The sequence below is a fragment of the Bos javanicus genome, chromosome 2, assembly GCF_032452875.1.
Source record: "Bos javanicus breed banteng chromosome 2, ARS-OSU_banteng_1.0, whole genome shotgun sequence".
NCBI classification, from domain to species: Eukaryota; Metazoa; Chordata; class Mammalia; order Artiodactyla; family Bovidae; genus Bos; species Bos javanicus.
The window spans coordinates 126,823,809-126,851,677 of record NC_083869.1 but is presented as its reverse complement, the minus strand read 5'-3'; the positions used below and the strand labels follow the sequence as shown (position 1 = coordinate 126,851,677).

The 27,869-nt window shown below is 52.8% G+C and overlaps 2 protein-coding genes and 1 long non-coding RNA gene across 10 annotated transcripts; 2 read left to right on the top strand and 1 right to left on the bottom strand.

The window, feature by feature from the left end:
* CNKSR1 (connector enhancer of kinase suppressor of Ras 1) lies at positions 1–12,113 on the top strand. Of its 2 annotated transcripts, XM_061392580.1 has the most exons (21): positions 2–129; positions 2,826–2,983; positions 3,084–3,269; positions 5,353–5,433; positions 5,854–5,895; positions 5,974–6,078; positions 6,678–6,737; positions 6,843–6,911; positions 7,188–7,289; positions 7,376–7,446; positions 7,522–7,598; positions 7,749–7,855; positions 7,934–7,964; positions 8,355–8,518; positions 9,355–9,428; positions 9,592–9,663; positions 10,444–10,517; positions 10,673–10,734; positions 10,828–10,924; positions 11,031–11,212; positions 11,467–12,113. In XM_061392580.1, the coding sequence occupies exons 1-21, from the start codon at positions 78–80 to the stop codon at positions 11,734–11,736; spliced, it is 2,136 nt and encodes a 711-aa protein (XP_061248564.1). In that variant the 5' UTR covers positions 2–77; the 3' UTR covers positions 11,737–12,113. The 2 variants fall into 2 exon arrangements, with proteins under 2 accessions (XP_061248556.1, XP_061248564.1); XM_061392572.1 differs by having other exon boundaries at positions 1–129; positions 6,678–6,911.
* On the bottom strand, positions 1,286–12,642 carry LOC133232807 (uncharacterized). Of its 6 annotated transcripts, XR_009731471.1 has the most exons (8): positions 12,403–12,489; positions 11,738–12,158; positions 10,622–10,746; positions 8,554–9,396; positions 7,808–7,947; positions 3,484–4,067; positions 3,270–3,338; positions 1,286–1,732 (listed from the first exon to the last, which is right to left on the bottom strand). It is a non-coding gene; the product is annotated as an uncharacterized LOC133232807 (long non-coding RNA). The 6 variants fall into 6 exon arrangements; XR_009731469.1 differs by lacking the exon at positions 3,484–4,067; XR_009731468.1 differs by lacking the exons at positions 3,270–3,338; positions 3,484–4,067 and having other exon boundaries at positions 8,554–8,629; positions 9,333–9,396.
* On the top strand, positions 12,187–27,600 carry CATSPER4 (cation channel sperm associated 4). Of its 2 annotated transcripts, XM_061392593.1 has the most exons (11): positions 12,187–12,916; positions 13,044–13,118; positions 13,598–13,741; positions 16,662–16,763; positions 22,746–22,843; positions 23,012–23,132; positions 23,347–23,480; positions 24,756–24,927; positions 25,700–25,911; positions 26,230–26,395; positions 27,139–27,600. In XM_061392593.1, the coding sequence occupies exons 1-11, from the start codon at positions 12,200–12,202 to the stop codon at positions 27,184–27,186; spliced, it is 1,989 nt and encodes a 662-aa protein (XP_061248577.1). In that variant the 5' UTR covers positions 12,187–12,199; the 3' UTR covers positions 27,187–27,600. The 2 variants fall into 2 exon arrangements, with proteins under 2 accessions (XP_061248577.1, XP_061248588.1); XM_061392604.1 differs by lacking the exon at positions 27,139–27,600 and having other exon boundaries at positions 26,267–26,386.
* The last annotated feature ends 269 nt before the right edge of the window (positions 27,601–27,869 follow it).

The following is a 27,869-nucleotide window of genomic DNA, read 5'->3' as shown; positions in this document are numbered from 1 at the left end:
CAGGTCGGGGCTCGGGGAGCGGAAATTCCTGCGCGGGCGAGGCGGAGCGGGTGCAGTCCGAGAGGCCGAACTTGGCCATGGAGCCAGTGGCGACCTGGACCCCCAGGAAGGTGGCGGCTTGGCTGAGAGGTGGGTGGGGCCGGGGCAGTGCTGGGCCTGAGGGGCCCTGGGCTGGGGAGAGCGGAAGCAAAAAGGACGTGCCGAGTTTGTCAGTCGGTTAGTCTGTCCGCAAGCATTTACAGAGCGTCTGCCGTGAACCCGGCAGAAAGATAGTCGAGATGACTCCGCTGGGGTCCCCCGAGGACCTAGAAGGGGTCTGCCTTCCCGTCAATAGCCCAGGCAGTGGTTCTGTAATGAAAACAGTAGGTGTCGCCCCAGCTGACCGCCCGCAGTGTATCTCCTCTTCCCTCTGCCCCCGGGAAGCAGTGGGCTGTAATTAATCCCACTTTTCAGATGCTGAAAACTCTACACTGAGCCAACAAGAGATTTGCCCAGGCTTTGGACTAGGGCCTGCCCGTAGTGTCTTTTCCCTCCCCCCACCCTGAGGCTCCCAGTGAGAACAGAAGCCCAGGCCCAACTGGAGGGGGTCGGCACAGCCCCTCCTGAGACCTCCAGGGAGGATGAGCCCAGAGTGGGAAAGGCTGGTGAGAAAAGGCCCAGAGTGTCAGCGGACTCAGAGAAGTGTAGATGGTCTGCTGTGGAGTTGGAAGCTGGGAGGTGAGGACCACATTCCTCCCACAGGCGGAGCCAGAGTTGGAGGGAGGCAACTGGAGTCGTCTGGGGACAGACTCAGGGTGACCATCCCCGGGAGGAGCAGGGACTCAGGGCTGGAGTCAGTCTCCCAGACTGAATTCCAGGCCCAGCCCCTCTGCTCATCAGTTCTGTGACCACAAATCTCCGTTTCCCTATCCACAAAATGGGAAAGGCAGCTCTGATCTCTTGAGGTTAGACCAAATAAGACAATTGTGATGAGGGCCAGGCTCAGCGTCAGGGTCTGTTGGGAGGGAGACAACACAGCACATTCACTGTGCATGGGAAGGGGGGTGCTTGAGGCCCACGGCCACGGAGTAAAAGCTCGTGAACTCCTAGTCAAGGGCTCCTGATGTCACACGGGATGGGGGAAGAGCTATTGGTCACACACACATACCCCGTAAAGGACTCTGGCTTGGAATGGCAGGGGTTCCTTCAAAGAGGGAGAAAGCTAACTATTAACCTCTATGTGAAATATCTGTACTTTCTAGATTTGGTGAAGATTAAATGTATTAATATGTATAAAGTCCTTAAATTTTTCCTAGCACATAGTATTTATTTTTGAGTGTCTGCCTTATGCCAGGCCTCGGCCGGAATTAGAGATGAACACTTGTTTTAAGGCCCAGTCCTTGGAAGAGCTCGTGTTCGAGTAGGAGAGGTTGGTGCTCTGGTGCAGGGGTCTGTGAAGGCACAGGGGGCAGTGAGCGCAGCAAAGGGCCCCAGCCCAGCCTGGGGAGTTGTGGAAGGCTTCCTGGAGGAAGTTAGATGACCAAGGACATGAGGGAGCTGGAACAGCAGTTCAGGCAGAAGGAAAGGCACCTTCGGGGACTGTGAAGCAAAAGCGAAAGAACCTCCCGAGAGCTGCAGGGAGTTAGTGCTCTGGATCTAGAGTGTTGAGCATGACGGGCTGTGCCAAGAGATGAAACTGGAGAGGCAGGTGGTGGCCGGATCATACGGGGCCTTGCAGATCATGGTAGAGAGTCTGGCAACACATAACATGGGGGCTGTTATTGACTGAACCAAGGGAGTTGGTCAGGTGTTTGACATGTGTCATGTCATTTAATACACATTAGAAGTGATGTGTTTTTATTTTCCCTATTTTTTTAGGTGGAAACAGGCACAGAGTAATTCAGTTACTTGCTCAGTTGCTATCACTCAGGTCTCTCGGACTCCAAAGCCACATCAGTCATGACTTGCCCAAGCATCAGAACCCCTGTAGGATTTGTTAAAAAGCACATTGCTGGGCCCTGCCCCTGATTTCACGCCACTCGGCTTGTAGGATCTTATTAATAGTTCCCAGACCAGGGATTAAACTCAGGCTACGGCAGCGAAAGTTCAGAATCCTAACCATAGTCACCATGCTGTACATTCTGTCCCCCAAACTGACTTATAAATAGAAGCTTGTCCCTTTGGACCACCTTCACCCCTTTCCCCCACTCCCTGCTTCCTTGCCGCTGGCAATCATCAGTCTGTTCCCTGTTTCTAAGAGTTTGCGTTGTTTGGATTCTGTATATGAGATAATACAGTTTGTCTTTCTCTGATTGATTTCACTTAGCATAATAACCTCAAGGTCTATCCATGTTGCAAATGGCACGATTTCCTTCTTCCTGGATGAATATTTGTGCATGTGTGCACGTGTGCAGGTGTGTGTGTGTGACATTTTCTTTATCCATTCATCTGTCAGTGGACACTGAGGTTGTTTCCATGTCTTGCCTGTTTTTCTTTTTTATGGCCACACCACGTGACTCATGGGATCTTAGTTCCCCGACTGGAGTTGAACCCAGGCCACGGCAATGAGAGCGCTGAATCCTAACCACTGGACCACCAGGGAATTCCCAGAATTTGTATTTCTAACAAGTCCTCCAATGAGGCTGCTGCTGCTGGTCTGGGGAACCATCCTTTGAGAACCACTGCCCTGTGTGATCCTACTTCTCAACTCAGTAGTAGCCTTATCTGTGAAATGGGCAGGACAGAACACAGCCTTGGTCTCAGGGTGGGAGAAGGGCTCTTCTACTGACCGGAAAGGCCTTGCCAACCCCCTGAGTCCCACGTGTTGACCCCTGCTCTCCCTCCAGGCCTGGACGATTCCCTGCAGGACTACTGCTTTGAGGACTGGGAGCTGCCTGGCAAGTACCTGCTGCAGCTTTGCCCCCGCAGCCTGGAGGCTCTAACCGTGTGGCCTCTGGGCCACCAGGAGATCATCCTGGAAGGGGTGGAACAGCTCCGGGCCCTGGTAAGTGAATGGCGGCCTAACTGGCTGCAGCTTCCACCCACCCTGGAGATGCTGATGGGGGCTGGCCCCTGCCGGAGTAACTTGCCCCCTCTCTGCACAGAGCTCAGGGCTACAGTCAGAGAACCTGCAGAGCCTGACAGAGGGGCTGCTGGAGGGAACCCGGGCATTCCAGAGCTTGGTCCAAGGTCGCCTGGGGGGCTGTGTGGAGACCCCTGCAGATGTCCTGGGCGCGGCCGTGCAGCTGGTACATGAGGCCCGTTCCCTCCTCTTCTGGCTCAACAGGTACCTTGGTCTCTTCCCAGGGTCTGAGTGACTGGTGAGGGGACCCTCTGCATCCATGGCCTCCTCCAGGGACCTGGAGAGAAAACAAGAGCTTGGCTCTTGTTCAGCTATGGTTCAGTTCAGTTCAGTTCAGTCGCTCAGTCATGTCCGACTCGTTGTGACCCCATGAACTGCAGCATACCAGGCCTCCCTGCCCATCACCAACTCCCAGAGTTTACCCAAACTCATGTCCATTGAGTCGGTAATGCTATCCAACCATCTCATCCTCTGTCGTCCCCTTCTCCTCCTGCCTTCAATCTTTCCCAGCTTCAGAGTCTTTTCCAATGAGTCAGCTCTTCGCATCAGGTGGCCAAAGTATTGGAGTTTCAGCTTCAACATCAGTCCTTGCAATGAACACCCAGGGCTGATCTCCTTTAGGATGGAATTTTTGGATCTCCCTGCAGTCCAAGGGACTCTCAAGAGTCTTCTCCAACACCACGGTTCAAAAGCATCAATTCTTCAGTGCTCAGCTTTCTTTATAATCCAACTCTCACATCCATATATGACCACTGGAAAAACCGTAGCCTTGACTAGACGGACCTTTGTTAGCAAAGTAATGTCTCTGCTTTTTAATAGGCTGTCTAGGTTGGTCATAACTTTCTTTCCAAGGAGTAGTATGGTGGGACTGGCCAAAAAAGGTTAATTGGTCTGTGTAAGGGGCTTCACAGTGGTTTGTAATGGGGCTTCCATGGTGGCTCAGATGGTAAAGCGTCTGCCTTCTATTCAGGAGATCCAGGTTCGATCACTGGGTTAGGAAGATCCCCTGGAGAAGGAAATGACAACCCACTCCAGTACTCTTGCCTGGAAAATTCCGTGGACAGAGGAGCCTGGTAGGCTACAGTCTATGGGGTCGCAAAGAGTCGGACACAATTGAGCGACTTCACTCACTTAAGGGCACTGGGTTCCCTGGGTTCCCACCCGACCTCCAGCTTGTAACCATGTCTCATCAGCAGCATTGCATAAGGAGCTGGCTACCCCTTCACTGGCTGCTGCTTGTCCCAGAGGTCCTAGCTCCAATGTCACCTCCTCAGGGAAGCCTTTCCCATTATACACTCTCAGAGCTCCCTATGTGTCACAGGAGTAGAAGTTACATCTTTTTTTGAATTTGTGTTTCTTTTTTGGCCACACTGGGTCTTCCTTGCTGTGGGCAGGCTTTCTCTAGTTGTGGGATGCGGGGGCTGCTCTCTGGTTGTAGTACGTGGGCTGCTCATTGCAGTGGCTTCTCTTGTTGCAGAGCACAGGCTTTAGGGTACATAATCGTCAATAGTTGTAGCTCACGGGCTCTAGAATTTGTGGGCTTCAATAGTTGGGCCACGTGATTGCCCTGTGGCATGTGGGATCTTCTCAGTCCAGGGATCAAACCCATATCCTCTGCACTGGCAGACAGATTCCTAACCACTGGACCACCAGTGAAGTGAAGTGAAGTGAAAGGTGCTCGATTGTGTCCAACTATTTGCGACCCCATGGACTATACCGTCCATGGAATTCTCCAGGCCAGAATACTGGAGTGGATAGCCTTTCCCTTCTCCAGAGGGTCTTCCCAACCCAGGGATTGAAACCAGGTCTCCCGCATTGCAGGCAGATTCTTTACCAGCTAAGCCACATAGGAAACCCAAGAATACTAGAGTGGGTAGCCTATCCGTTCTCCAGCGGATCTTCCCGACCCAGGAATTGAACCCGGGTCTCCTGCATTGGAGGCAGGTTCTTTACCAACTGAGCTATGAGGGAAGCCCATAAATCATCATTGGACACCAGGGAAGTCCCTAATCATTATTGATGTAATTATGTATTTAATATCTATCTCTCCAGTGCCTAGAACCAAGCCTGGCATTCATTAAACACTTGACAAATAAATCCTGTGCTAAAGTCTGTGCTAAAATAAAGTCTGCACAGAATAAATCTGTGCTAAAGATGTATCAGTCATCTCCTTCACCCCAAACCAAAACTCATCAGGGCCTTAGATGTGTAGTTGGCTCAGGGTGGTTCAGTGGCCTGACTGTTAAGCTCAGTCCCCTAACCACTGCTCCATCCTCCCCTCTGCCAGGTACCTCTTCTCCCACTTAAATGACTTCTCATCCTGCCAGGCGATTGGGGAATTATGCGGGGAGCTGGGCCAGGCCTTGCAGGAGGTAGGAGATCCAAGGGCCAGGCTTGGCTGAGGCCATAGAGACCAAGTCAGGCTAGAGCTTTTTATAACTTGTGAATCAGCACAGGTTCGGGGGTGAGAGCAGGGAGAGGCCAGAGCAGGAAGAGAGGAGGCCCGGCCACTGGGTAGTGGGTGAGGGGGTGTGGGGGCTCCTAACTGGAAGGGGCAGCTCAGCAAGTTTGATCTCAGGAGGGTGTGGAGCGGGGGAGGGCATGTGTGGTGATCTCTGGGGGCCCGGTATCAGGGAGATGGGACCTTGGGGCCAAAGTTCTGCGGCCCTGTCGTTCCGGGAAGGGGCCAGGGTATGGGACACGCTGGGAGGGACCGCAGGAAACTCCCCTGCCCTCAAGAGAAGGCAGGGCACCCTGCTCAGGGCCGGCCCCCGCTCTCTCTCTGCTTCCAGGACTGTCCAGCGGCTGAGAAGGAAAGCAAAGTCCTGAGAATTGTGAGTCAGGGGCTGAGCGGGCCGTGGGGATGGGGTGGGACGGGACTCAGGCTAGACATCCTGCCCTCCATCCGCCAGAGCAGCCATGTGGCTGGGATCTGTTGCAACATCCTGAGCTGCTGCCCGGAGGAGCTGCTGAAGCAGAAGGCTGTACTAGAGCAAGTGCCGCTGGACGATCCTTCGGTGAGCCCTGACCTCTCACCTTTCACCTCTGGTCCCCTCAAGCAGCCTCGTGTGGGCTCGGAAATCTGATTCTAGGATCCCACAGAATCCTATCCTATTACGGCTGGATGGACCTTTCTGTACAGATGTTAAAGGTTCAGAGGACCTCCCCTGGGATCTCACCATCCTTCAGCCCCTTCTCCAGTCCAGAGGGGCTGCAGCAGGTGGGGTCTTGGTGACACATGCCGGCCCCGGGACACGGACTTGGCAGATTAAGGGAGAAGGGGAGAGGGCATGAACTTTTTTGCTTCAATCCTTGACCAGCTGGGAAAACCCCAGCCCTGCCCTGTCCCTGCTTAAGCCTTCAGGAGAGTTGCTGAGAGTTGCTAAAAGCTCAGAAGTCAGTAACCTGCTCCCCTCAGTCCTTAGGGGAAGAGGAGGCAGGGCCCAGAGAGGTGCAGCAGCAAGCCCCAAGTCATACAGCAAGTCGGGCGGTGCCAACTTGAGGCCAGCTCTCTCCCCCTTTCCACCCGCCTATGAGTCCTGGTGCCCAGCGAGGGTCCTGCCCACTGGCCTTGCAGCCCCCCGACCCTCAGTGACCGCAAGGCTTTGCCTTGCAGGGCCTGGAAATCCACACCACCAGCAACTGCCTGCACTTCGTGTCTCGAGTGGGCGCCCAGGTGAGAGCCCTGCAGCCTTCTCAGCCAACAAGCCCCACGGTCCTCTTTACCTGCCGGCCAAGCCCCATGAGAGTGCACCCCTCTGAACCCTACCTCCAACACCAGGTCCCCACCAACCCCCAGCTGCAAGTCCTGCCTGGAGACGAGATTGTCCAGGTCAACGAGCAGGTGGTGGTGAGTGAGGGGAAGGGCACGATGGGAGGAAGGGGTTCCTGAGTAGAACCCAGGTTGGTGGGTGGAGAGGTTCCCTTCCTTCGGGAGACCAGGGTGGTGAGCTGCTTGCCATGAGGTCAGCCAGCTCACGTGGGTCCGAGGGGCTCCGGGAGGCTTCCTGGAGGAGAGCGAGGGGAGGCTGAGCCCGAGACTGAGAGAGTGATCGAGGGGAGGGCTGTAAGGTTGCCCCGGAGGCTCCCGTCCAGGTCAGTCCAGCCCCGTGTCCCCGTCCCCTAGGTGGGCTGGCCCCACAAAAACGTGGTGAGGGAGCTGCTGCGGGAGCCGGACAGGGTCAGCTTAGTGCTGAAGAAGGTCCTGGTGCCGGAGACCCCACAACAGGTACCTGCCACCCTCCCCACTCCCAGTCTGCTTTCAGACCCGGGTGTGGTCCCCAGCTCCATCTCCTGTTTCTGGTTGCTCCTTAGACCCCTCCTCAGCCCCTGGACTCACCATGCCCAGTGAGCCCATCACCAGCTCCAGCCTCAGTGTCTCCCAGGTAACAGGCTCGGGCCCCGGGTGGGTCTTGGAGGGTGAGCCACAGGCTCACTTTCTCTCTCCCTCATCACTCCAGGACCCCGTCTAAAGACATCTTTGACTTCAACCTGTCTTCAAACCCAAGTCCTGGACCCAGCCCTCCTGCCTGGACAGGTAATATCAAAGCCCCACGTGTTAGCAGGTGTCTCAGACAAGGCATGTGGGGTGTCTGACTCTGACCCTGGGCTCTTACACCCGCAGCCTACTGCTGGGCCTGGGTCTGAGGCTCATGGAGCCTCTCTCTCTCTTCTCCCTCCCTGACAGACTCAACCTTCCTTGACCCCAAGCCCCTGCCCAGCCCCCCTGCAACCCCAGCCACATACCTGGCAGAGGTAGCAGACACTCCGGAGCCCCCAGAACACCCTGATAGGGTAAGTTCAGGGGCTCAGTAGGGAGGGGTGTGTGGCTCTGGATGCAGACTCTTCTCTAATTGCCTGTGTTCCTTTCAGAGTCCTGTCCCTGGCTGCAGGAAATCAAAAGGTATGAAATGCACCAGACTGGGTAGGTTGGGAGGCACTCTTAGAAGTCTTTACAAGGCTGGACAAGACCACCCTCCCAACACACACGTCGCACACTTCTCCCCCGGACACAGTTCTGTTTCTGGGGTCAGACAGACCTGTGCTCCCAGCCTAGACCTCTCACGATCTCTGCAATTTTTGGGCAAACAGCTCGTCCTCTGATCTTCACCTTCCTCATCTCTTAAAATGAGAAGAGTCAACCTCCGCCCGGAACTGACACTTGCTACAATCCAAGCGCAGAGCAGGGGTTCAGAAGCATCAGCTGGGGTGCTCCTGGGGGGCCAGGGAGCAGCTTTGGGGGTCTGGGATGCCCCGCCAACCCCTCACTGACCCTTGTGTCATGCTGCTGCAGGCGTGGCGACGCGCCGGCGGGTGTCGTGTCGGGAGCTGGGCCCGCCCGACTGTGATGGCTGGCTCTTGCTCCGCAAGGTGCCCGGGGGCTTCATGGGCCCGCGCTGGCGCCGCTGCTGGTTCGTGCTCAAGGGACACACACTCTACTGGTACCGCCAGCCCCAGGTGAGACCCCGTACACACACGCACAAGTGAGTCACCTCAGGGCCATGGCTCCTGTTCCTCCTCCAGCGTTCAGGCCCATCAGTGGTCACAGGTGGGCCTCAGCATTCCCATCTGTAAAATGGGGACACTCTTTGGCGAGAACTGAGGTGTGTGCAAAAGCAGTTTCGAAAAGGTAGCACAGGGCATGTAGAATCGCTGATTCTGCCCACCCTTCCTTCCCCTTCCGTTAATCTGTTCATCCAGTGATGGGTGCTCAAGCAATTGTCTGCTCATTCCACTAACATTCAAGGTGCCTACTGTATACCCAGCTCTGGGCTGGGCCCTGGGACATGTGGGAGAACCAGATCTTTTCTGTTTCTCAGGCCAGTGGGGACAGGGATGAATACACAGGGACAATACGGGAACATATAATGTGATGGAGGAAGAGCCCAGGGGTGGGTGGGATCCCTGCAAAGGTGACCAGTCCACCTGAAGAGTGGCGAAGGCTTCCTGAGAAACTAGTGCCTGAAGGTTAGACAGAAAGGTGCAAGAAAAACAGGCAGGGAGAAGAGCATTCTGCAAAGCAGCTTCGTCTGTGTCTGTGATGGAGCAGATGTATGAGCGGGCTCCTCTTTCCTGGCTGTTTCTCCGGATAGCTTGCCTCCATTTCCAGGCACAGAGACACCCCTTGGTCACAACCCTATCCCAGCTTCCTTCCCTGAGCCCTGGGCATTGAGAGATGAGCAGTTAGACAGCCCAGGAGATGCCCTTCCCCCTCCCCTGCTGCCATTAGGAGCCTGCCTGGGCCTCAAGGGTGTTGGAGCTCCAAGCTGACCTTCACGCTGTGATTCCCCCAGGATGAGAAGGCCGAGGGCCTCATCAATGTCTCCAACTACAGTCTGGAAAGTGGACAAGATCAGAAGAAAAAATAGTTAAGTCCTGGGCTGTGACAGGCGGGGGTAGGGAGAGAAAGGGAGAGGCAGGTGACAGGAGGGGCGAGGTGGGGGCAGCAGGTGGCTGGGGTTCCCAGGCCAGCCTCTCTGGGTTCGGGATGGGCACCCCCAGGTGAGTGAGGCCCCTCTGCTCCCCGGCAGTGTGTTCCAGCTCACCCACAACGTGTACAAACCCTTCATCTTCGCTGCTGATACCCTGACGGATCTGAGCATGTGAGTGCCACTCTCTCACCCCCCACAGTTTGCATGTGAGTGCTCAGGGCCTGGGCTCAGGAGCCTGGATTCAGATCCCAGCTCTCTGAGAGGGCTGCTCAAGACACTCCCTTCTCTAAGCCTCAGTTTCACCTTCTGTAAAATGGACTAATAAGAATTCCTATCTCTCAGATTGGCTCTGAGGATTAAGTTAGAAGATAATATAAGTGAAAGCCCCACCCAGCACTCTTGAGAGTCTCTTGGACTGCAAGGAGATCCAATCAGTCCATCCTAAAAGAATATTCAGTCTTGAATATTCATTGGAAGGACTGATGTTGAAGCTGAAACTCCAAACCTTTGGCCACCTGATGTGAAGAACTGACTCATTTGAAAAGACCCTGATGCTGGGAAAGATTGAAGGCAGGAGGAGAAGGGGACAACAGAGGATGAGATGGTTGGATGGCATCACCAACTCAATGGACATGAGTTTGAGTAAACTCCGGCAGTTGGTGATGGACAGGGAGGCCTGGTGAGCTGCAGTCCATGGGGTCGCAAAGAGTTGGACACGACTGAGCGACTGAACTGACTGACTGACTGACACCCAGCATGCTGCTGCTGCTGCTGCTGCTAAGTCACTTCAGTCGTATCCAACTCTGTGCAACCCCATGGACTGCAGCCTACCAGGCTCCTCCGTCCATGGGATTTTCCAGGCAAGAGTACTGGAGTGGGTTGCCATTGCCTTCTCCAGCCCAGCATACTGACTCAGTGGAAACTCTCTGAGACCCATTTGCCCCTCCACAGGTGGGTGCGTCATCTCATCACCTGTATTTCCAAGTACCAGTCTCCAGGCCGGGCCTCCCTACCCCGAGAGGAAGGTGGGTATCTCACAGGGCTGGATCCCATCGAATCTCACCTGAGCCTCTGCTTTCCTGGGGTGGGGGCTGGGAATCCAGTTCCCCAAGCCCACCCCCTGGCTTACCCAACCTGTGAAGCTTCTGTGCGTCCCCCCAACGGCTCCTGTCCACTCCAGACTGCTATAGCGAGACGGAAGCCGAAGATCCTGACGACGAGGCTGGATCCTGCTCAGCCTCAGTGAGTCGGGGGCTGGTGGAGAGGGTGGTGGGGTGAAGAGCAGGGCGTGGAGCTCAGACGGATAACCCTCCTCTCCTTCCACCCTGCCCACAGCCCAGCCCAGCCCAAGCTACGAGTTCGCTCCATGGAGATCCATCACCTGCAGTCACCCCGCAGGACAGCCCGCGGACCTCCTTCAGTCCGGCGACAGGTGCGGAGCAGAGCAGGGGGTGGTGGGGTTAGTCGGGACACGGAGCTGAGACAGGGCTGGTGGCAGTGGGGCGGGCACACCCTCACTTTGCTCCCCCCTCCCACAGACAGCAGCGAAGGGGCCCTCGAAGGAATGGTCCGGGGCCTGAGGCTGGGTGGTGTGTCCCTGCTGGGCCAGCAGCAGCCCCTCACTCAGGAGCAATGGCGAAGCTCTTTCATGCGGCGCAACCGAGACCCCCAGCTCAATGAGCGAGTGCACCGTGTGCGCGCACTGCAGAGCACGCTCAAGGTCAGCAGGGGGCGCACGGGGGGCTGGGTGCTGGGCTAGATGTCTAGCTGGGCCAGGTGTCTAGATGTCTAGCCCTCTTGGGCTCGGCTGCGGACCGGGTCGAGTTCTGGATTCCTGGAGCCAGGCTCTCGATTTTGAGGATGGGGGCTGGCGCTGGCTGGGATCTGGGCGCTGGGCCCTAGAGCTAGCTCTGGGCTCGGGCTCTGCCCCTTCCTGGGGTGATCCTGGCCCCTTAACCCCGACACCTCTTCCAGGCAAAGCTGCAGGAGCTGCAGGCTCTGGAGGAAGTGCTGGGCGACCCCGAGCTCACCGGAGAGAAATTCCGCCGGTGGAAGGAGCAGAACCAGGAGCTCTACTCGGAGGGCCTGGGGGCCTGGGGAGGGGAGCAGGCCCAGGGCGGCTCCCAAGTCCTGAATTCTGACCCCAAGGAACAGTCTTCCCACCCACCACCCTCTGACCCCGAGGAGTGCTCCCCTCTCTGCCCCCTGACCCCAGAGAGTGACCCCCGACCTCCTGACCTCTAACCTTGGCCAGTACCCTAAGTTTCCGACCTCCGGCCTTGAGGACCACCTCTGACACATCTAGGACAGAGCATCCCTGCATGCTGTTCCGAGTTGGAGGCGGTGCTTGTCGGTGCCTCTGCCCCAAGCTGACCGCCTCTGCTCTGCCTTCCGCCATTTCTGCTCCTCTGCCCGCCCTGGAATGGGGTAAAGTGAAGTGAGCTTGTGCCAAGGAAGGAGCGAGCAGCAGGGGTGCAAGAACTCTTTCTTACCCTGTGCTCTTCCTGTGCCCCCTCTGCCCCTCAGCATGTCTCCATTCCCCAAGCCAGTCTGTACAGAAGTTCTTCACTTGAACCAGTGGATACTTTTCAAGTAAATAAAGTCAGTTTCTTTAACATGAATCTGCATGTGCCTTTGACTTCTGTATTAGAATCTGGAATCTGCTTCTGGGAGGGGACAGGGATGAAAAGCTGTCAGATGGGGGTGAATGCTCTTGGTAAGTAGCCCATTGCACAGCCCACCGACGGGGTCTCTAGCTGAAGCCCCATCCCTACCAGGATGGTGGGGGCTTCTCCTTAATGCCCATCTCTCCCCAGCCCTCAGAGACCTGATGGTGTCCTGCGCCATCTCCAGGGGGGAACAGGTGAGAAACAGAGACCAAACTTTTCCTCTACAGATGGGGAAACATACCTCCCATGGAAAGATGGGCAGAAGGGCAGCCCTGGAGACTGGGGTGGTGGGATGGGGTGGCCAGTGGGCAGGGATTCAGGATGAAGTCTGCTCGGAGGAGGACCCCAGAACGAAACACCTTTCTCCTCTTCTCTCTCCTTGGCAGGGTCTCACCTCCAGCTCCTGGATGCAGAGCAGGGACCTGCCCCTTTGTCTCCATCCAGGCTGCGTAAGAGACCTGACCTGCTCTCACGAGCCTCCGACTTGTGACCTCCCCCGTGTGCTCGGCCTCCTCTGTGGCACACCCAGGGGAGTCAGTGGGAGGAGCTTCTCTTGCTACAGGAGTTCCTTGGTGGAATGCGGACGCTGGGGGGTCACAGAGGCCTCTGTGATATCACCACGAGGGGTGGGCGGGCGCGCTTGGAGTGACGTTTCTTTGAGGAGTCGGGGGAGACTGAGCAACATGGCAGATAACCAGAGGAGCTGGTGGCAGCAGTGGACAGACACCACCTACATCAGACCTTTGAACCGCCTGGTAGGCGGCTCCTGCCTGGCTGCACTGCCCAAGCTGGGCATCCCGGGGTGGGATGAGGCATGAGAGGACTGAACTGGGTCTGGAGGGGCACGGGCTGCCCTGATGGGCCCCCTCCTCACCCTTGCAGAGGGCTGCTCAAGAGCCCTACCGGCGGCCAGAGGAGCAAGTGCTCATCAACCGCCGAGACATCACCAGCAGGAAGGTAAGGCTGAGGCTGGGCGTGCAGCCTGGCGGGGGCTTGCAGCCATCCTCACCCCCATGGTGACCCCTCTGCTGCTGCATCCATGGGGCCACAGGCCCTCAGGATAACTGCCCCTTCTGCTTCTAAACGTCCCAGTAGGGATCACTGCAGTGACCCGCTCCCCAACCATGATATGTTAGTAACCGCCTGGCTGTGACCCTCACAGGAGCCCCTCTATATTGAGAGCCACTCCCCAGCAGAGACCCCCAAAAGAGTCTCCCTTGCAATGACCCCAACAAAGACCACCCCCAGGAGTGACCCGCTTTTAGTGACTAAGTAGTGACCTCTACACTAATGCCCCCAATTCTATGATCCCGTCTCAGGCAACTTCTCCCCCTAAAAGTGGCCCCTGTGGGTCCCTATTCACTGAGAGCAAACTTCCAGGCAGAGGCCTCTTATGGTGACACCTGCCTGAAGGAAGGTCCCCCGTCCTCTCCCAGGATGCCTGGGACATGCAGGAGTTCATCACGCGCATGTATGTCAAGCAGCTTCTCCGACACCCGGCCTCCAAGGTGCTGCTGGCCATGCTGCTGGTGGTCAACGCCATCACCATCGCTCTCCGCACCAACTCCATGCTTGGCCAGGTGGGACTCGAGCCTGACCCCTGCTCTCACTCATCTCACAGGGGCCGGGGCAAGGCACCTCCCTCCCTGGGCCTCGGACTCCTCATCTTTTTATGATGGTTGGATTGGATGCTTTTCAAGGGCCTTTCAGCACTGAGATCAAGGAAGACTTCGTGGTGGAGGGGCCCCAGCTTTGAGAAATGCATTGGATTTGCAGAGGAAGGACAGGAGAAAAATGGTGTGAGCAGAGGCAGGCCAGTGGGTGTCTTGTGGGGAAGGGTATCCCATTTTAACCAATAGTCACTGAGCCAGAATCACTCTGCACCAGATACTGGGCTCTGTGCCAGGTATGAATACGACAGACACGACAAACATGTCATTGCAAGTACCTGAGTGTCACAGGGTGTGTGGAAGCTCAGAGGAGGCATTGGACGCAATCTTGGGGTCAGGTGGGCTTCCTGGAGAAAGAGGCATTTAAGTGGAGAATAAAGAATGAGTAGGTGTTGGCCAGGCAGAAGGAGGTGGAGAAGAATGTTTTTGGCAGAAGAAACAGCATAGAAGTGAGTTCTGGGTATCCAGCTTCAAGTCCACTATGACTTGGGTCTTACCCTTGAGGTTTTAATTTCTTACAAGGAGTCCACCACATACGTGAATTGTCCTTTTGAAAGCCAGTGATTTTAAAATGTTCCTGTGTGGTGACTGATAAGTTCAGAGAGGCGGTCAACAGCCAGATCACACAGCATCTTCAAGTTATATTAAGGAGGATGTCTTTGGAAGTTCAGTTCAGTCGCTCAGTCGTGTCTGACTCTTTGCCACCCCATGAACCGCAAGCCAAGGTTTATTTTTTTATTTTTTACTTTTTTTTAAATTGGAGTATCATTGATTTCAGTGTTGTGTTAATTTCTGCTGTACAGCAGTGATTCAGTTATGTATGCATATATATATTCTTTTTTATATTCTTTTCCATTATGGTTTGTCATAGGATATTACTATAGTCCCCTGTGCTATACAGTAGGACCTTGATGTTTATCCAGGCAAGCCAGGGTTTAAAGTATGGCAGCGTGAGAGTGACTGACATCCAAGGAGCTGGTTGCCGAAGCTCAAGGAAGGGATGAGGTTGCCTGGGAGAGAGTACCGAGTGAGAAGGGGACCAAGACAGAGTTCTCTGAGAAGAGCCTCTAAGTAAAGGTCAGAAAATAGAAGAGGAAATGCAAAAGGGTAGTAAGGAGGAGCAGCCAGCGGAGTGAGAGGATCCCCGGGAGAGAACATTACCAAGGGAGCAAGCGCAGCGTCAGATGTGGCTAGGACACGAGGCCAGAAAAGGACTCTGAAACACCCCTTGGATCTTGCCCTTGTGACCTTGACAGGAGCTAACTCTGATGTGGTGGAGGCAGAAACCCACTTGCCAGGGTTTGCAGAATGAGTGACTGGAGGGCAGATCAAAACCCATCTGTGGATCATGAAAACAATTCAGAATGCAGGTAGCTTTTGATGTAGAATCAAACAAAATGAAAAAGAATGAAGTAGCAACTGTGGTGGGGAAGAGAGAGGGAGGGGAGGAGCCAGAGGGAGAGAAAGCATTATGGAGTAAAATATATGTTTGAGTCCAAGTCAAAAATGCTAAAAAAGCCTGGTAGAGTGTATGTGCCGTGAAGCTCAGATCCTAGAGAGCTGGAATGCCAGCCTGGTTTTGTACCTCACCCTGCAGGCCATAGCGAGTCATGGAAGGTTTGTGGGTAAAGAATACAACTCTGATTTAACCACAGATGCTCTTGACTTGGAGAAGGCAGGGCAACTGTTCAGGACGCTCTTTCAGTAAATACAAGAGGCTATTGCCACCTGTGGCCAGTGGGGTAGAGCTGAAGGGAAAGATGAAGGGAAGAAAAAGCCTTTCCTTGCTTTAGGTAGACACCACTGGCCCATGATGCCCTTTGGGAATTTGGAACAGGCTGGGAGCCCATAAACTTCAGCTCCCATCTGAACTTAAGAAGCTCTGCCCAGGGAGTTCCCTGGTGGTCCAGTGGTTAAGACTCTACGCTTCCACTGCTGGGGGCATGGGTTCAATCCCTGGTCAGGGAAGTAAGATCCCACATGCTGTGCTGCATGGCTGAGAGAAAAAGAAGCAACTCTGTCCAGCCTCACACTGGCTGGTGGATGGAGCTGGTGGCAAGGTGTGGGGAGCAGGAGGCGTGAAGCCCTGAGTCTGTGGGCCACGGAGGTAAAGAAAAGGGGGAGTCAGGTGACTTTTGTAACTGGCAAAGTGGAGTTGGGGGCTGGGAGCTGTTCATGTCACAAACAACAGCAGTGTCACAGCTTAACAGGAGATGGCATGAAAGTGAGTCGTTTTAAACAGAATTCAGAATCATGGAGTCATCCATCCATCCATCAATCCATCCACCCCGGGAGCATGTCTTGGACCCATGAGTAAGGGGATACTCAGGAGTTTGGTCAAGCCAAGCCTGGGGATTTGGGAGCTGGTGCAGCCGGAGTGGTGGAGACAACCAAAGAAGCAAGGATGGGACTTGGTGTCCTCCATCTCAAGGGCCAGGGCTTTCCCTCCCGATCCCGGAGTCTGTTCTGCCTTTCTCCACCTCCCTTTTCCTACTCTAGAGTTCATGGACAAAGGTTTGTAGTCAGACAACAGTCTTTATCACTAACTGTTTGACTTTGGGCACTTCTCTGATTCCTCAAGTGCAAGATGGGAATAAAACCTACTTTGCAGGATGATGGTGATGGTAACATGAAATAAGTTTGTGGTCTTAAGAATGGTGCCTGGCACGTACGTGCAAGAGTTACTTTAAAGGGCGCTACAAAGATGCAAGCCTGAAAAGCAATAAGAATCTGGGCCTCCCCTTCCCTACAGACATCCTCTGTCCCTGGTCTTGCCAAGGCCCCACTCCACTGACTTTTCTGCCCTTCTTTTTCTCTGTCTTCCATGTAGAAACACTATGAGTTGTTCTCTACCATAGATGACATTGTGCTGACCACCCTTATCTGTGAACTTCTTCTCGGCTGGTTGAATGGTTTCTGGATTTTCTGGAAGGTGAGATCCTGGGCCCTCCCTGCCATCACCTCTACTCCTCCTTAGGGTTGGCACCCCATCCTGTCCCCACCACTGTGCACCTGGCCCTGAAACCTGAGGAGTGTGTGTGTGTGTGTGTGTGTGTGTGTGTGTATGAGTGTGTGAGTATGTTCATGTGCATGCATGAAGAAAGAAAGACTGACTTCTGAGATGTCTGTGATGTGGCAGAAAGTAATTTGTACTGGAAGTGCAGCCTTCCTGGGTCCCCGTTCCTGATCCAGCTTTCCCTAGTTCTGTGCTCTTAGGAAAACCTTGATTTCCTTATCAGAGAAATGCAGCTGAGAGTATCCACCTTCATTTACCCCTGGGTTAGGAAGATCCGCTAGAGGAGGGCCTGTCAACCCACGCCAGTGTTCTTGCCTGGAGAATCCCATGGACAGAGGAGCCTGGTAGGCTACAGTCCATAGGGTTGCAAAGAGTCAGACACGACTGAATTAACTTAGCGCGCACACACACACCTTAATTTACAGGGTTCAAGAGCAGAGGGGTCAGCAGAGACTTTCTGTAAAGGGTGTTGACCTTAAAAATAATTAAGTCAGTTATTTTACCAGCAAAACAAAATGGGGGGTTTATTTGGGAATAGAAGAGGATTTGCAATTCAGGACTAGTAAGCTATAGCCAAAGCCACAGCAAGTCCAAAAATGGAGAGGAACATTATTTTAGGGAGAAAAAGGAGGCAGTTAGGAGAGGTTGATTTGAACCAAAATCTGCTGGAGAAAAGTGAGAGTGCAGGGTGAAATGGTCTTATTAGCTGAGTTTCTGGAATATTAGATTTCTTGCAGGAGATGCTCTGTACCTCTTTTCCTGTGGGGCCTATAATTGATGATTCTTTCCCAGTTGGTGATTATTCTGTTGAGTCAGTAATTGACAATTCTTCCTGTAATCTACTAGTAATCTAGTGGTACTGCATGAGAGTGCCCCCTTTTGGCCATCCAATTGCATTGCAGGGAGGTTTCCCTATAATTTTCTCAAGGGCCAGGTAAGTATTTTTTTGTGGGGGCCATATAGTCTCTGTTGCAAATACTCATCTCTGCTGTAAGAGCACAAAGCAGCCATAGACAGTATATAGACAAATGAGCATGCTATGTTCCAGATAAATTTTATTTGTGTATACTGACATTTGAACTTTAAATTTTACATGTCACGAAATATTATTTTCCTTTTGCTTTCCCCCCAACCATTAAAAAAATATAAAAATCATTCTAAACCCATGGGTCTTAAAAAAAAGAGACTGCTGGTCAGATTTGGCCTTGAGCTATAGTGTTCTGACTCCTATTTGGGAGAGTATCAAAAAGATATCTGGGTAGGAACAGATCTTAACATTACATAAAGTGAAACAAAGACTCAAATTCTTTGTTTAAATGGGACTTCTAGAGTCAAAGGATTTCTGGAGTCAAGAGATTTATCTTGCCTTTGGGCATGTGCAAGAAGAGTCTTTAAAAAAAATTACCCATCAAAACTTTATATGTTTTTAAAAAGGAAGCATCATTTAAATACCATTATCAGGACAACCAATTAGAATTACAAGCTTTCCAGGGCTTAGAAGTGTCACTTCGTAGAACACAGAATGTAGAACCTAGAACAATATTTCTAAAGTATGGATGTCTTAAAGGCTGCTTTGTGAGACCAACACTTGGGAGGATGTTTATTAACAGAAAATAGAATAGGATGGTGCATATTTATTTGTCTTCATGGTGGAGGGGAGAATAGGTACCATGATTTTGTGAATATTTCAATGTACCACTCTTCAGGATACAGGCAGATATTTGTTCCCTAAGAGAGAGCATTTCTTATGTGAAAGCAGTCCTGAGATTTCTTTCGTTGCCCATAGAAATTGTTCAGAGGCTAGATAAGAAATTCAGGCAAGGCTTTGTTGGGGCCTCTGCAGTAGCAGTGGGGAGTGAGAACAAGTAACCATTTCCTTTGCTCATCTCTCCCTGATTCCTTGTATGAGGTGAGGGTAGCGGTGTGACCAGGGGTCGGACTGGAGGGGTGGTTTAGGTGGTTCGCCTGCCGTTTTGGTGGTGGTGTGTGCAGGAGGCATGTGCGAGTACTGCTTTTGCTTACTGCTTTTGAGCCCTTGCGTTTGCTCCCAACCCCTTGCTTTTGCTCTGTGCTCTTCAGAGGTGGCATTTGGGCTGTTTGGTCTTTTTGTGTCTTGTCCATAATTTGCCCCAACTGCTCATGCAGGCAGTTATTTTTAGTCTCTTACAGTTTATTTGTATTTTGTTGCTTGGGGAAGTTTGTCCAGGTGCAAGCATTGCAGCAAAGGGTCCCAGATTCCCACCTGTCTCATTGGCAGCAGCAGTTAGGAGGGCCTGCACTTTCAAGGCTAAACTCTAGCGTTTCATTAGCACAAGAGAATGGGAGCAAATTTTGTGTTCCTCCCAGCCACTCTGCATATCTCCTCAAGGACAAGATTTCTCAGCCTGGGCACTGTTGACATAATTGGCCTAGATAATGCTTCGTTGGGAGGGGACTGTCCTGTGCACTGTAGAATGTTTAGCAGCATTCTAGGCCTCTACCCGTTAGATGCCATAAACGTCTTCCTAGCTGTGACAATCAAGGGTATCTCCAGACACTGCCAAATGTCCTCTGGAAGGCAAAACCGCCCTCCAGAACTAATGGCTGACAACGAATGTCCCAAGCCCTAACCTTTATCTGGGGCCAGCCTCCCAGTGCCAAAAGCCAGGGCTTGTTAGAGACCCTCTGCTGTCTTCTTCCCCAGGCCCAGCCCCTCTCCTGGTCCTGGTGTACAAGGACTACTCCCCATTTAATGGGTGGATGGAAAGGGAGAAGGCAGGGGAGGGAGGAAAATCTGCAAGTTAATATTTCAAATATTACCCAGCCACATGGGATCCCCAACGTTTTGCCCACAATGCCCCCTTTTCTACAGTGCTCATGTGGCTCCTGTCTCCTCCTTACCTCCACACTCTATTAATTACTATTTTACCACCTAAGAATTTCTCAATTTTCTTGCCACCTCTGCAGCTCTGGTACCCCATTCCAGTTCCTGTCTTGTCTTCTCTCACAGGGTGTTGCTATGGCTTCCAGTGTACCCCACCTGCCATCAAAATAGTTTTCCCAAAGCCCAAGACAGAGTGCCCTTAAACATTCCAGTGGCTCCCAACTGTTTATAGGATCAGGTCTAAATGCCTCATTGTGATACCGACCAGGGTTCTTGGCCTTCTCCAATCAACAGAAACTGACTAGAGGCCAGACAAAAGATTCAGGCTAGGTTTTTTAGGGCCCCTGCTGCAGAAGAGGGGAAGGAGAACAAGCAACAGATTGTTTTGTTCCCTTAATCCCTGACCTGCGAGGCAAGGTTGTTCCTTACATGGGGTGGGGGTAGGGGTGTGTCTGGAGTCAGACTGGAGGGGTGTCTTAGGTGGTTTTCCCATCCCTTAGGTAGTGTTGTGTGCAGGGGGCATGTGCAATACCCTGATTTTGCTCCCAACATCCTGTTTTTGCTCCCAACATCCTGTTTTTGCTCCTGGCTCTTTAGAAGTGGCAATTGAATTTTTTGGTCTTTTTGTATCTTTTGTCCCAGATTTGTCCCATCTGCACATGCACTTAGTTATTTTTAGTCCCAAATAGTTTCTTTGTAGGAGAAGGCAATGGCACCCCACTCCAGTACTCCTGCCTGGAAAATCCCGTGGATGGAGGAGCCTGGTAGGCTACAGTCCATGGGGTCGCACGGAGTCGGACACTACTGAAGCGACTTAGCAGCAGCAGTTTCTTTGTATTTTGTTGCTCGAGTAGAGATACGTCCAGGTGCAAGCATTGCAGCACGGCAGCAAAGAGTGCCAGGTCCCAGGCTGTCTCAGTTGTGCTTAAGGCTTTCCATGAAATGGCTCTTGTCTGCTTTTGCAGGCTTATCACTCCTCACCTCACCCTTGGGTGTTCCAGCTACATCAAGCTGCTTGTAGTGACATTCCTCAGATCAGATGAGTCGCTCAGTCGTGTCTGACTCTTTGCGACCCCATGAATCGCAGCCTACCAGGCTCCTCCGTCCACGGGATTTTCCAGGCAAGAGTACTGGAGTGGGTTGACATTCCTAAAGACACACTTACACGTGTGCACACGCACACATACACATACACATACATACACACACTGCTGTTGCTCACTTTACACACTGCTGTTGCTCACTTTCATGCCTTTGTCCATGCTGACATCTAGTCTATGAAAGCTCCTTACCACTTACTCACTTGCTTTTCTCCTACTTACAGTTTAAGACTCATTCAGATGTCTTCTCTTCCAGGAAGTCTTCCTGTTTCTCCTAAGCTAGCTTAGTTGTTGCCCTGTCTCCCTAACACTGTGTACTCACCTCTCAGTTCAGTTCAGTTCAGTCAGTCAGTCATGTCCGACTCTTTGTGACCCCATGAACGGCAGCACGCCAGGCCTCCCTGTCCATCACCAACTCCTGGAGTCTCTCACCAGGAGTTAAAATTTACTGTCTGTCCACTTCCCTCAAAATAGCCTATGAGCTCAGCAGAGCAGAAATCCTGTATCTTCAGGATCTGATTTGAGGTGTGGCATAGAGTAGGAGCTTAATATTGAATGGATACAGGGATGGATGTGTAGACAGGGAGCCTTGTGTCTCCTGACTTATGTTTAGGCACCAACACTCTGAATGTGACATACCAGGAAGTCTTGTGTTTATTGGACTGCCCAATAAATTTAAGAACTTTTTTCCCATTAAAGTAATTTTTTCAAAATAAAGTAGTTTTCTTTTTGGAACTTCCCTGGCGGTCCAGTGGCTAAGACTCCACGCTCCCAATGCAGGAAACCCAGGTTCAATCCCTGGTCAGGAAACTAGATCCCACATGCTGGAACAAAGACCTGTTGCAGCCAAATATTTTTTCAAAAAGGAAAAAAAATTATTTTCTTTTTGAATATTTAATGCAGCTACATATTGGTCAAAACTGTACTGAAAGGAGCATACAAAATTCTTGTTTCTACTCTGTCCCTTCATCCCTGTCCCCTTCCCCCACCCTCTTCAGATAATCTTTGTTATTTATAATCTCTTGTTTATCCTCCTAGTGTTTATTTTGCAATCATAAGCAAATATGTGTATATTTTTAGTCCTCCCTTTCCATGCAGTAGCATAGTTTAAATGCTGCAGTACACTTTACTTTTGTCATTTAATGGGTCTTTCTGTGTCAGTACATGGAGACCTCTCCCATTGTTCTGTACTCCATTGAATGAACGTGTGGTTTAGCCAGCCAGTGTTCTATTATAATTGCTGGACACTTTAGTTATTTTCAGCCTTCTACAAATGTCATTTTGTAGTTGTACCAGAGTTTGTGTGGGATGGATTTCTAGAAGTGGGATCACTGGTCAAAGGAAAATGCAGACTGTTTATTAGAGAAAATTCCCCCCGTAGCGGTTGTGCTTGAATTTGTCATACACGTGAGCTTCCTTCCTCCGTCCGTACTCTAAAGGAGTTTGTGCCGTGTTGAACGTGGGGCTTGCAAACTGTGCCTTTCTTCTACAGTGAGAGTTAGTTCAGCTCTGAAGTGGCTATTGAAGCCCTGTGCCTTAGTGTTTTCGTTTATTTTCGTTTTATTAACTGTAGTGTGTGTCCCACAAAGCTGGAGCATCCAAACGCTTTCAGGTCACCTAACTGCAGGGCAAGGCCTTTGTCGGCGGCACACTAGCCAAGGTGGGTGCTCAGCTTAGGAACTGGCGTATATGAGGGACTCAATTGTGTGTTCAGACACTGCACTTGGCTGTGGACACGTGTGTGAGACAGCGAGTGCGTGGGTGTTTTGTGGCATGTTTGGGGGGCGACAGCAGGACCGCAGTGGGTGGCACATGACTGGCCCTGTTCTGAGAGCACCAGGAGTCCCCATCCTGAGGGTGTGGGGAGGGCAGACCCAGGATGAACCCGTGGGCTGGGCCTGACAGACCCTGCTGGGGCTGGCCCACCCCCCCCAGGACGGCTGGAACATCCTCAACTTCCTTATCATCTTTATCTTGCTCCTGGGGTTTTTCGTTAATGAACTCAGTGTCGTGGCTATCACCTACACCCTCAGGTAAGCTGGGGGACTCGGAGTGAAGAAGGGACCCGTCTGGATCCCGGGAGAGAGGGGAGGGGGTTGTTGCAGGTGGGCATCAGCTCTGCCTTTCTGGGCAGGTGGGGCGATGGTGAGGAGGAGGGGTCTGGGAAGGGCCGAGGGGCACCCTGAGAGGCTCTGCCGCAGGGCACTTCGTCTGCTGCACGTGTGCATGGCGGTGGAGCCCCTGGCCCGGATCATTCGAGTCATCCTGCAGTCGGTGCCCGATATGGCCAACATCATGGTCCTCATCCTCTTCCTCATGCTGGTCAGTGCCCTCCCCTCCCCCCAGCCGCCCCCCTTTTCTGGACAGGCCCCTGGGTCACTGGGGATACGGGGTGTCTGGAGCGGAGAGGAGGCGGCTTTGGAGATAAGAGGAGGAGAGGCCCGCCTCCCTGTGATTCCTCTGGCAGCTCCTTTGCATATCCTGTGTCCCAGGCCCGTGGGTGAAATCCGGGGTGGGTCTCCCATCTCTCCGGCAGGTGTTCTCCGTGTTTGGGGTCACTCTCTTTGGTGTGTTCGTGCCCATGCATTTCCAGAACATGCAGGTTGCCCTGTATACCCTCTTCATCTGCATCACCCAGGATGGCTGGGTGGACATCTACAGTGACTTTCAGTGAGTGTCCGTGGGGCTTCCGGGCCCCCAGTCCAGCTGAGCTAGGCGGGGAGGGCCTGGGGCATCCAGGGGCAAAAAAAACCACCTGGGGAGGGAGAAGGGGTCTCAGGTGGGAGTGGGGCTCCAGGACTTGGGGTGAGGGTGGCAGGAGGCGGGTGTGGCACCTGGGGCTTTGAACTGGGGAAAAGCAGACTCCTGGGGCTGAGGCCTCTAGCTTTGTAATCTACTTGAAGCCTTGTCCCTATGAAACTCCATGTATTCAAAGTCCCGCTGCAGTCTTGTTCATGGACTGCAGTCTCCCTTCATGCTCAGCAGTTGGGCAGCTTAGCCTTGGGCCAGGCAGCAGGTCTGTGGTTGTACCTAGGGTCCCAAGGCAGCTCCCAGTCCACACTGGAGCCCACCAGAATGCCTTGACTCCTGGGAATGTAAGGTCTCATTTTATTCATTTTGAGACCCACTGTCCAAGGTCATGTTTGGCCGCAGAGGGCTGCCTGCGTTCTGCTCTTTGCCTCTTTCCATTTAGCCCAAATCCTACTTGTTTCCAGGCCATTTCAGGGGCTGGGTCCCACTGACTGATTTCTTTTTATCTTCCTCGTGTGAGAGTAGAAGCCCAGTCGGTAAAGGGGCTTCTACTCTCATTAGCCATTACATTATAGGCAGTGGACAAGTCATGGAATGTGCAATAAAAGTGGCCTGGCCTTTTGAGTCTTTGCTCCACTGTACTAGCCATGCAACCTTCTGAGCCTGTTTCCTCATGTGTCAACTGGAGATCATAATACAACATTTAACCATGTCATGGGTTGCTCTGAGGATTAGTAGAGGCTGACATTGTGTGCACACATACACATACATGTGTAGCAAGAGAGCCAAAGCTATTATTTGGGAAAATATTTTATGGGAGGTTTGCAATAGATATTAACAGTGGTGGGATTTTTTTTCCTATATATTTTCCCTCTGATTTTTCTACAACAAACCTGAGTTATAATAAGAATGACATGATAAAAGTACAGCCAATAGATTAAATTTGATAATGCTGGTGTATGAATCCTCACCTTGCAGGGCTGGCTTGAGGGCAGCCCACTATCTGGCAGTACAGCGGGTGCTCATTCAAGAGCAGCTGTGGGAACAATCAGGAGTCAGGCCTTAGGTCTGCACAGCAGCAGTGAGGCAGCAGAAGTCCCAGTAGGCTTTGAGATAATTTCTCCATCTCGTAGATGAGGAAACTGAGGCCCAAAGGGCCAGGGAGGTGATAGGGCCCCTGACTGCCATCTCCAGGACGGAGACAGGGGAGTACGGAGTGGAGATTGGGGGCGCCATCTACTTTGCCATCTTCATCACCATGGGTGCCTTCATTGGCATCAACCTGTTGGTCGTCGTGGTGACCACCAATCTGGAGCAAATGATGAAGGCAGAACAGGGGCAACAGCATCAAATAGCCTTCAGAGAGGTGAGTGAGATAGGGAGGGCAGAGGGGGGAAGGGGAGCGTGTATATGAGTGCTAACTTGAGTGTGTGTGTGTGTGTGTGTGTGTGTGCGCACGCGCGCTCACACACTCGAGGGCCTAAAGAAAGCCAAGCCTGAGGCCTGAAGGCAGCAATCCCCACTGTGAATGCCAACTCACCAACTGGGGCTTCTGAGGGGTGTGGAGTTCCTTGATATCTTGCTCTGTGACAACTCGAAAGTGAGCAGCTGGGTGACCTTAGGGCATTTAAACCAATCTAAACCTCAATTCCTTCTTCTATAAAATGGAAGTGATAATAATTCTGTTTACTTCATAGGGCTATTATGAGAATTTCATGGGTCAACAAACAGTACTTGACACATATTAAGAACTCGATGAACATTAGCTATAGTATTACTCATCGGGGGGTAGAGCTTCCGAAAGGTGGGGAGTATTGTGTAAAGTGCCGAGGGCTGTGGACTGTGGCCTGAGAGTAGTTAGGGTTTCAGAAGTTTGCTGGGTAGGATTTATCAGGAGGGAAATGATGGGGGAAGCACTAAGTTGTCAAAAGGGGTGAGAATTTTCAGAGGGACAGACTTCTGCATTTCAAGTTGAGCTCCCACAGTAAAGGAGGGAGGCTAAGACTGGTTGGAGCTGAAATGAGGGGCGTGAGAACCCTGGCGTCCTGAGACTCGTCTCCCCTGAAGTCAGGCAGGAAGGGGCCAGGGGAGGGGGTACCGGCTAAGCTACCCTTCCCTCTCCATTCTCCCTTCCCCAGGTAGACAACAAGAAGGAAAATGGGAATAACAAGCTGCCGCTGGTGCACTGTGCAGTCGCCCGTTCGGAGATGTCTGGCGTCCCCCAAGAGCCATTTATGGGAGGCCCCCTGACAAACCTCTCAGAAAGAACATGCGACAACTTTTGCCTGGTGCTCGAGGCGATACAGGAGAACCTGATGGAATACAAGGAGATCCGTGATGAGCTCAACATGTAGGGCGGGTACAGGGGGTAACCCCCGAGTCTCATGAGTCAGGGCTCAGTGGACCCTCAGATTCTTCTGGCCTCATGCCCTGATTGATAATGGGGACCCTGGGACTCAGAGCGGTTAAGTGACTTGCCCAGGCTCCTCCCAGACTGTCTGTGCAGGATATATACCTCCTCGTAATCTCACAAAGGGCCTTGAGCCTTGGCCTGGGTCTCTATCAGAGTCAAGGCGGGGAGGGTGCAGGGGGCTGGACCCCAGGGAAGAGATGGAAGGGCCGCCCCCCAACCCCCTCCCTCGGAATGCACTCACCCTTCCACCTTCAGGATAGTGGACGAGGTCCGCTCCATCCGCTTCAACCAGGAGCAGGAGGAGGAGCTGATGCAGAGGTACTTGTCATGGAACATATCCTTGGAGAGCAGGTCCTCCGTGGACATCCGTGAGATGACTCACGAGCAAGACTTGATCACCGCGCTCGTCAACAGAGAAAAGGTGCAGCTTCTCAGCTTCCCTTTCCTACTCAATCAGTGCTCACCCCACCCAGCCACCACCCCCTTAGTCAAGGTTTCTGACTCTTTCAAGGTCTGGACTGCCCCCCTAGACTCCCAGGCACCCCAGCAGTCACCGCCCATCTGGTTAGATTCCAGATTTTCTGGGAGGCCCTGCCCCTCCTGTAGGGCTCCACACACTGAGCCATCTTGGTCTTCAGCACCCTCAAGCTTCCTCTTTTTTTTTTTCAAGCTTCCTCTTAAGGGGACTTGAGCAGCTCAGTTCCTGCTTAGTGGCAAATGCTTAGGTCCACCAGGGGGGCATAGGACCCCCCGGGTCTTGTCAGGTACGTAAGAGGAGCAGCCTCCTGAGGGAGGAAAATTCTAGGGAGAAAAAGGCCATGCCCCCCTCCAGGGGGTCTTCCTGAATCAGGGATCGAACCCATGTCTCCTGCATTGGCAGGCGGGTTCTTTGCCCCTGGCGCCACCTGGGAAGCCCCATAGAACAAAGCACATTCCCACACATTTCGTTTCCTTCTCTGCTTCCCATCCCATCTGACCTGGGAGCCTTGTGGGTGTCTATGGCCTGAGAGGAGAGCGCCACGGTCAGAGAGGAGACTAAGAGTTAGACGGGAAGGACTTCCCTGGGAAGCCTGGATGCGCCACTGTTGAGCTGGAGGAGGGAAGTAAGGGGGCGTCTGCCATGTCAGGGGTGGGGGATTGACAAGAAGACCTCTTGGTTTGCAGGTTCAGGAATCCAACACAAATATTAACAAACACAAGGCCAGCCGCTGAGAGGGCAGTACAGGAGCCAATGGGCATGAGCACACACCCAGCTGCTGCATCTTCCTGCATCACTAGCGTGACATGGCACATCCTGGCCTGAGCCCATCCTCTGCCTTACACCTGGGCAGATGCCTGGGGATGGAAGGGGGCGGTATCTCTAGGACTTGGGCCTGTGAGCCCCAGGTCCAGAGGAGCACGGATGGAGAAGGTGGTGGATGAGAGTGGGAGCCTTACAGCAAGGATAAGCCCACAAGGGGGTGCTGGCCAAGGCAGCCAGGATTTGCCCTCAGGATGGGCATCCCTGGTCCCCTGCTAGACCAGAACTAGATGGGGTCTAAGTGGGCCCAAGTACCAAGAGGAGAAAGATGAGGCTGGTGGGGCCAGGTATTGTGTATTAACAATAAAGTTTTGTGTTGGGATCAATGTGTCTGACTGGTAGACCTCCAAACCTCTGGAGGCAGCCTTCCCCCTCAAAAGCTTCTTTTGCCAGACGGGAGAGTAACTGACTGTCCCCCAGAGCTTCCAGTCTAATGGGAGAGAGAATCTACAGCCTGAAAAATTTTGACTTAATGGTAGAGAGATAATTCCTGCATTAGGGTCCTAAATTTGGGGGGTGAAAGTCTGGTCTTCAGGGTTGGGAGTGCCTCACTGATGGAAACACCTACCCTCTCTCTCTGTCTGAAGGTATAAAA

Bases quoted from the DNA above. Each gene is read 5' to 3' on its own strand.
- CNKSR1 (XM_061392572.1), top strand. From the start codon at position 78: ATGGAGCCAGTGGCGACCTGGACCCCCAGGAAGGTGGCGGCTTGGCTG. The intron at 130-2,825 runs GTGGGTGGGGCC...CTCTCCCTCCAG, and splicing joins GGTGGCGGCTTGGCTGAGAG to GCCTGGACGATTCCCTGCAG. The intron at 9,664-10,443 runs GTGAGTGCCACT...GCCCCTCCACAG, and splicing joins ACCCTGACGGATCTGAGCAT to GTGGGTGCGTCATCTCATCA.
- CATSPER4 (XM_061392593.1), top strand. From the start codon at position 12,200: ATGCTCTTGGTAAGTAGCCCATTGCACAGCCCACCGACGGGGTCTCTA. The intron at 23,133-23,346 runs GTCAGTGCCCTC...TCTCTCCGGCAG, and splicing joins TCATCCTCTTCCTCATGCTG to GTGTTCTCCGTGTTTGGGGT. The intron at 24,928-25,699 runs GTGAGTGAGATA...TCCCTTCCCCAG, and splicing joins ATCAAATAGCCTTCAGAGAG to GTAGACAACAAGAAGGAAAA.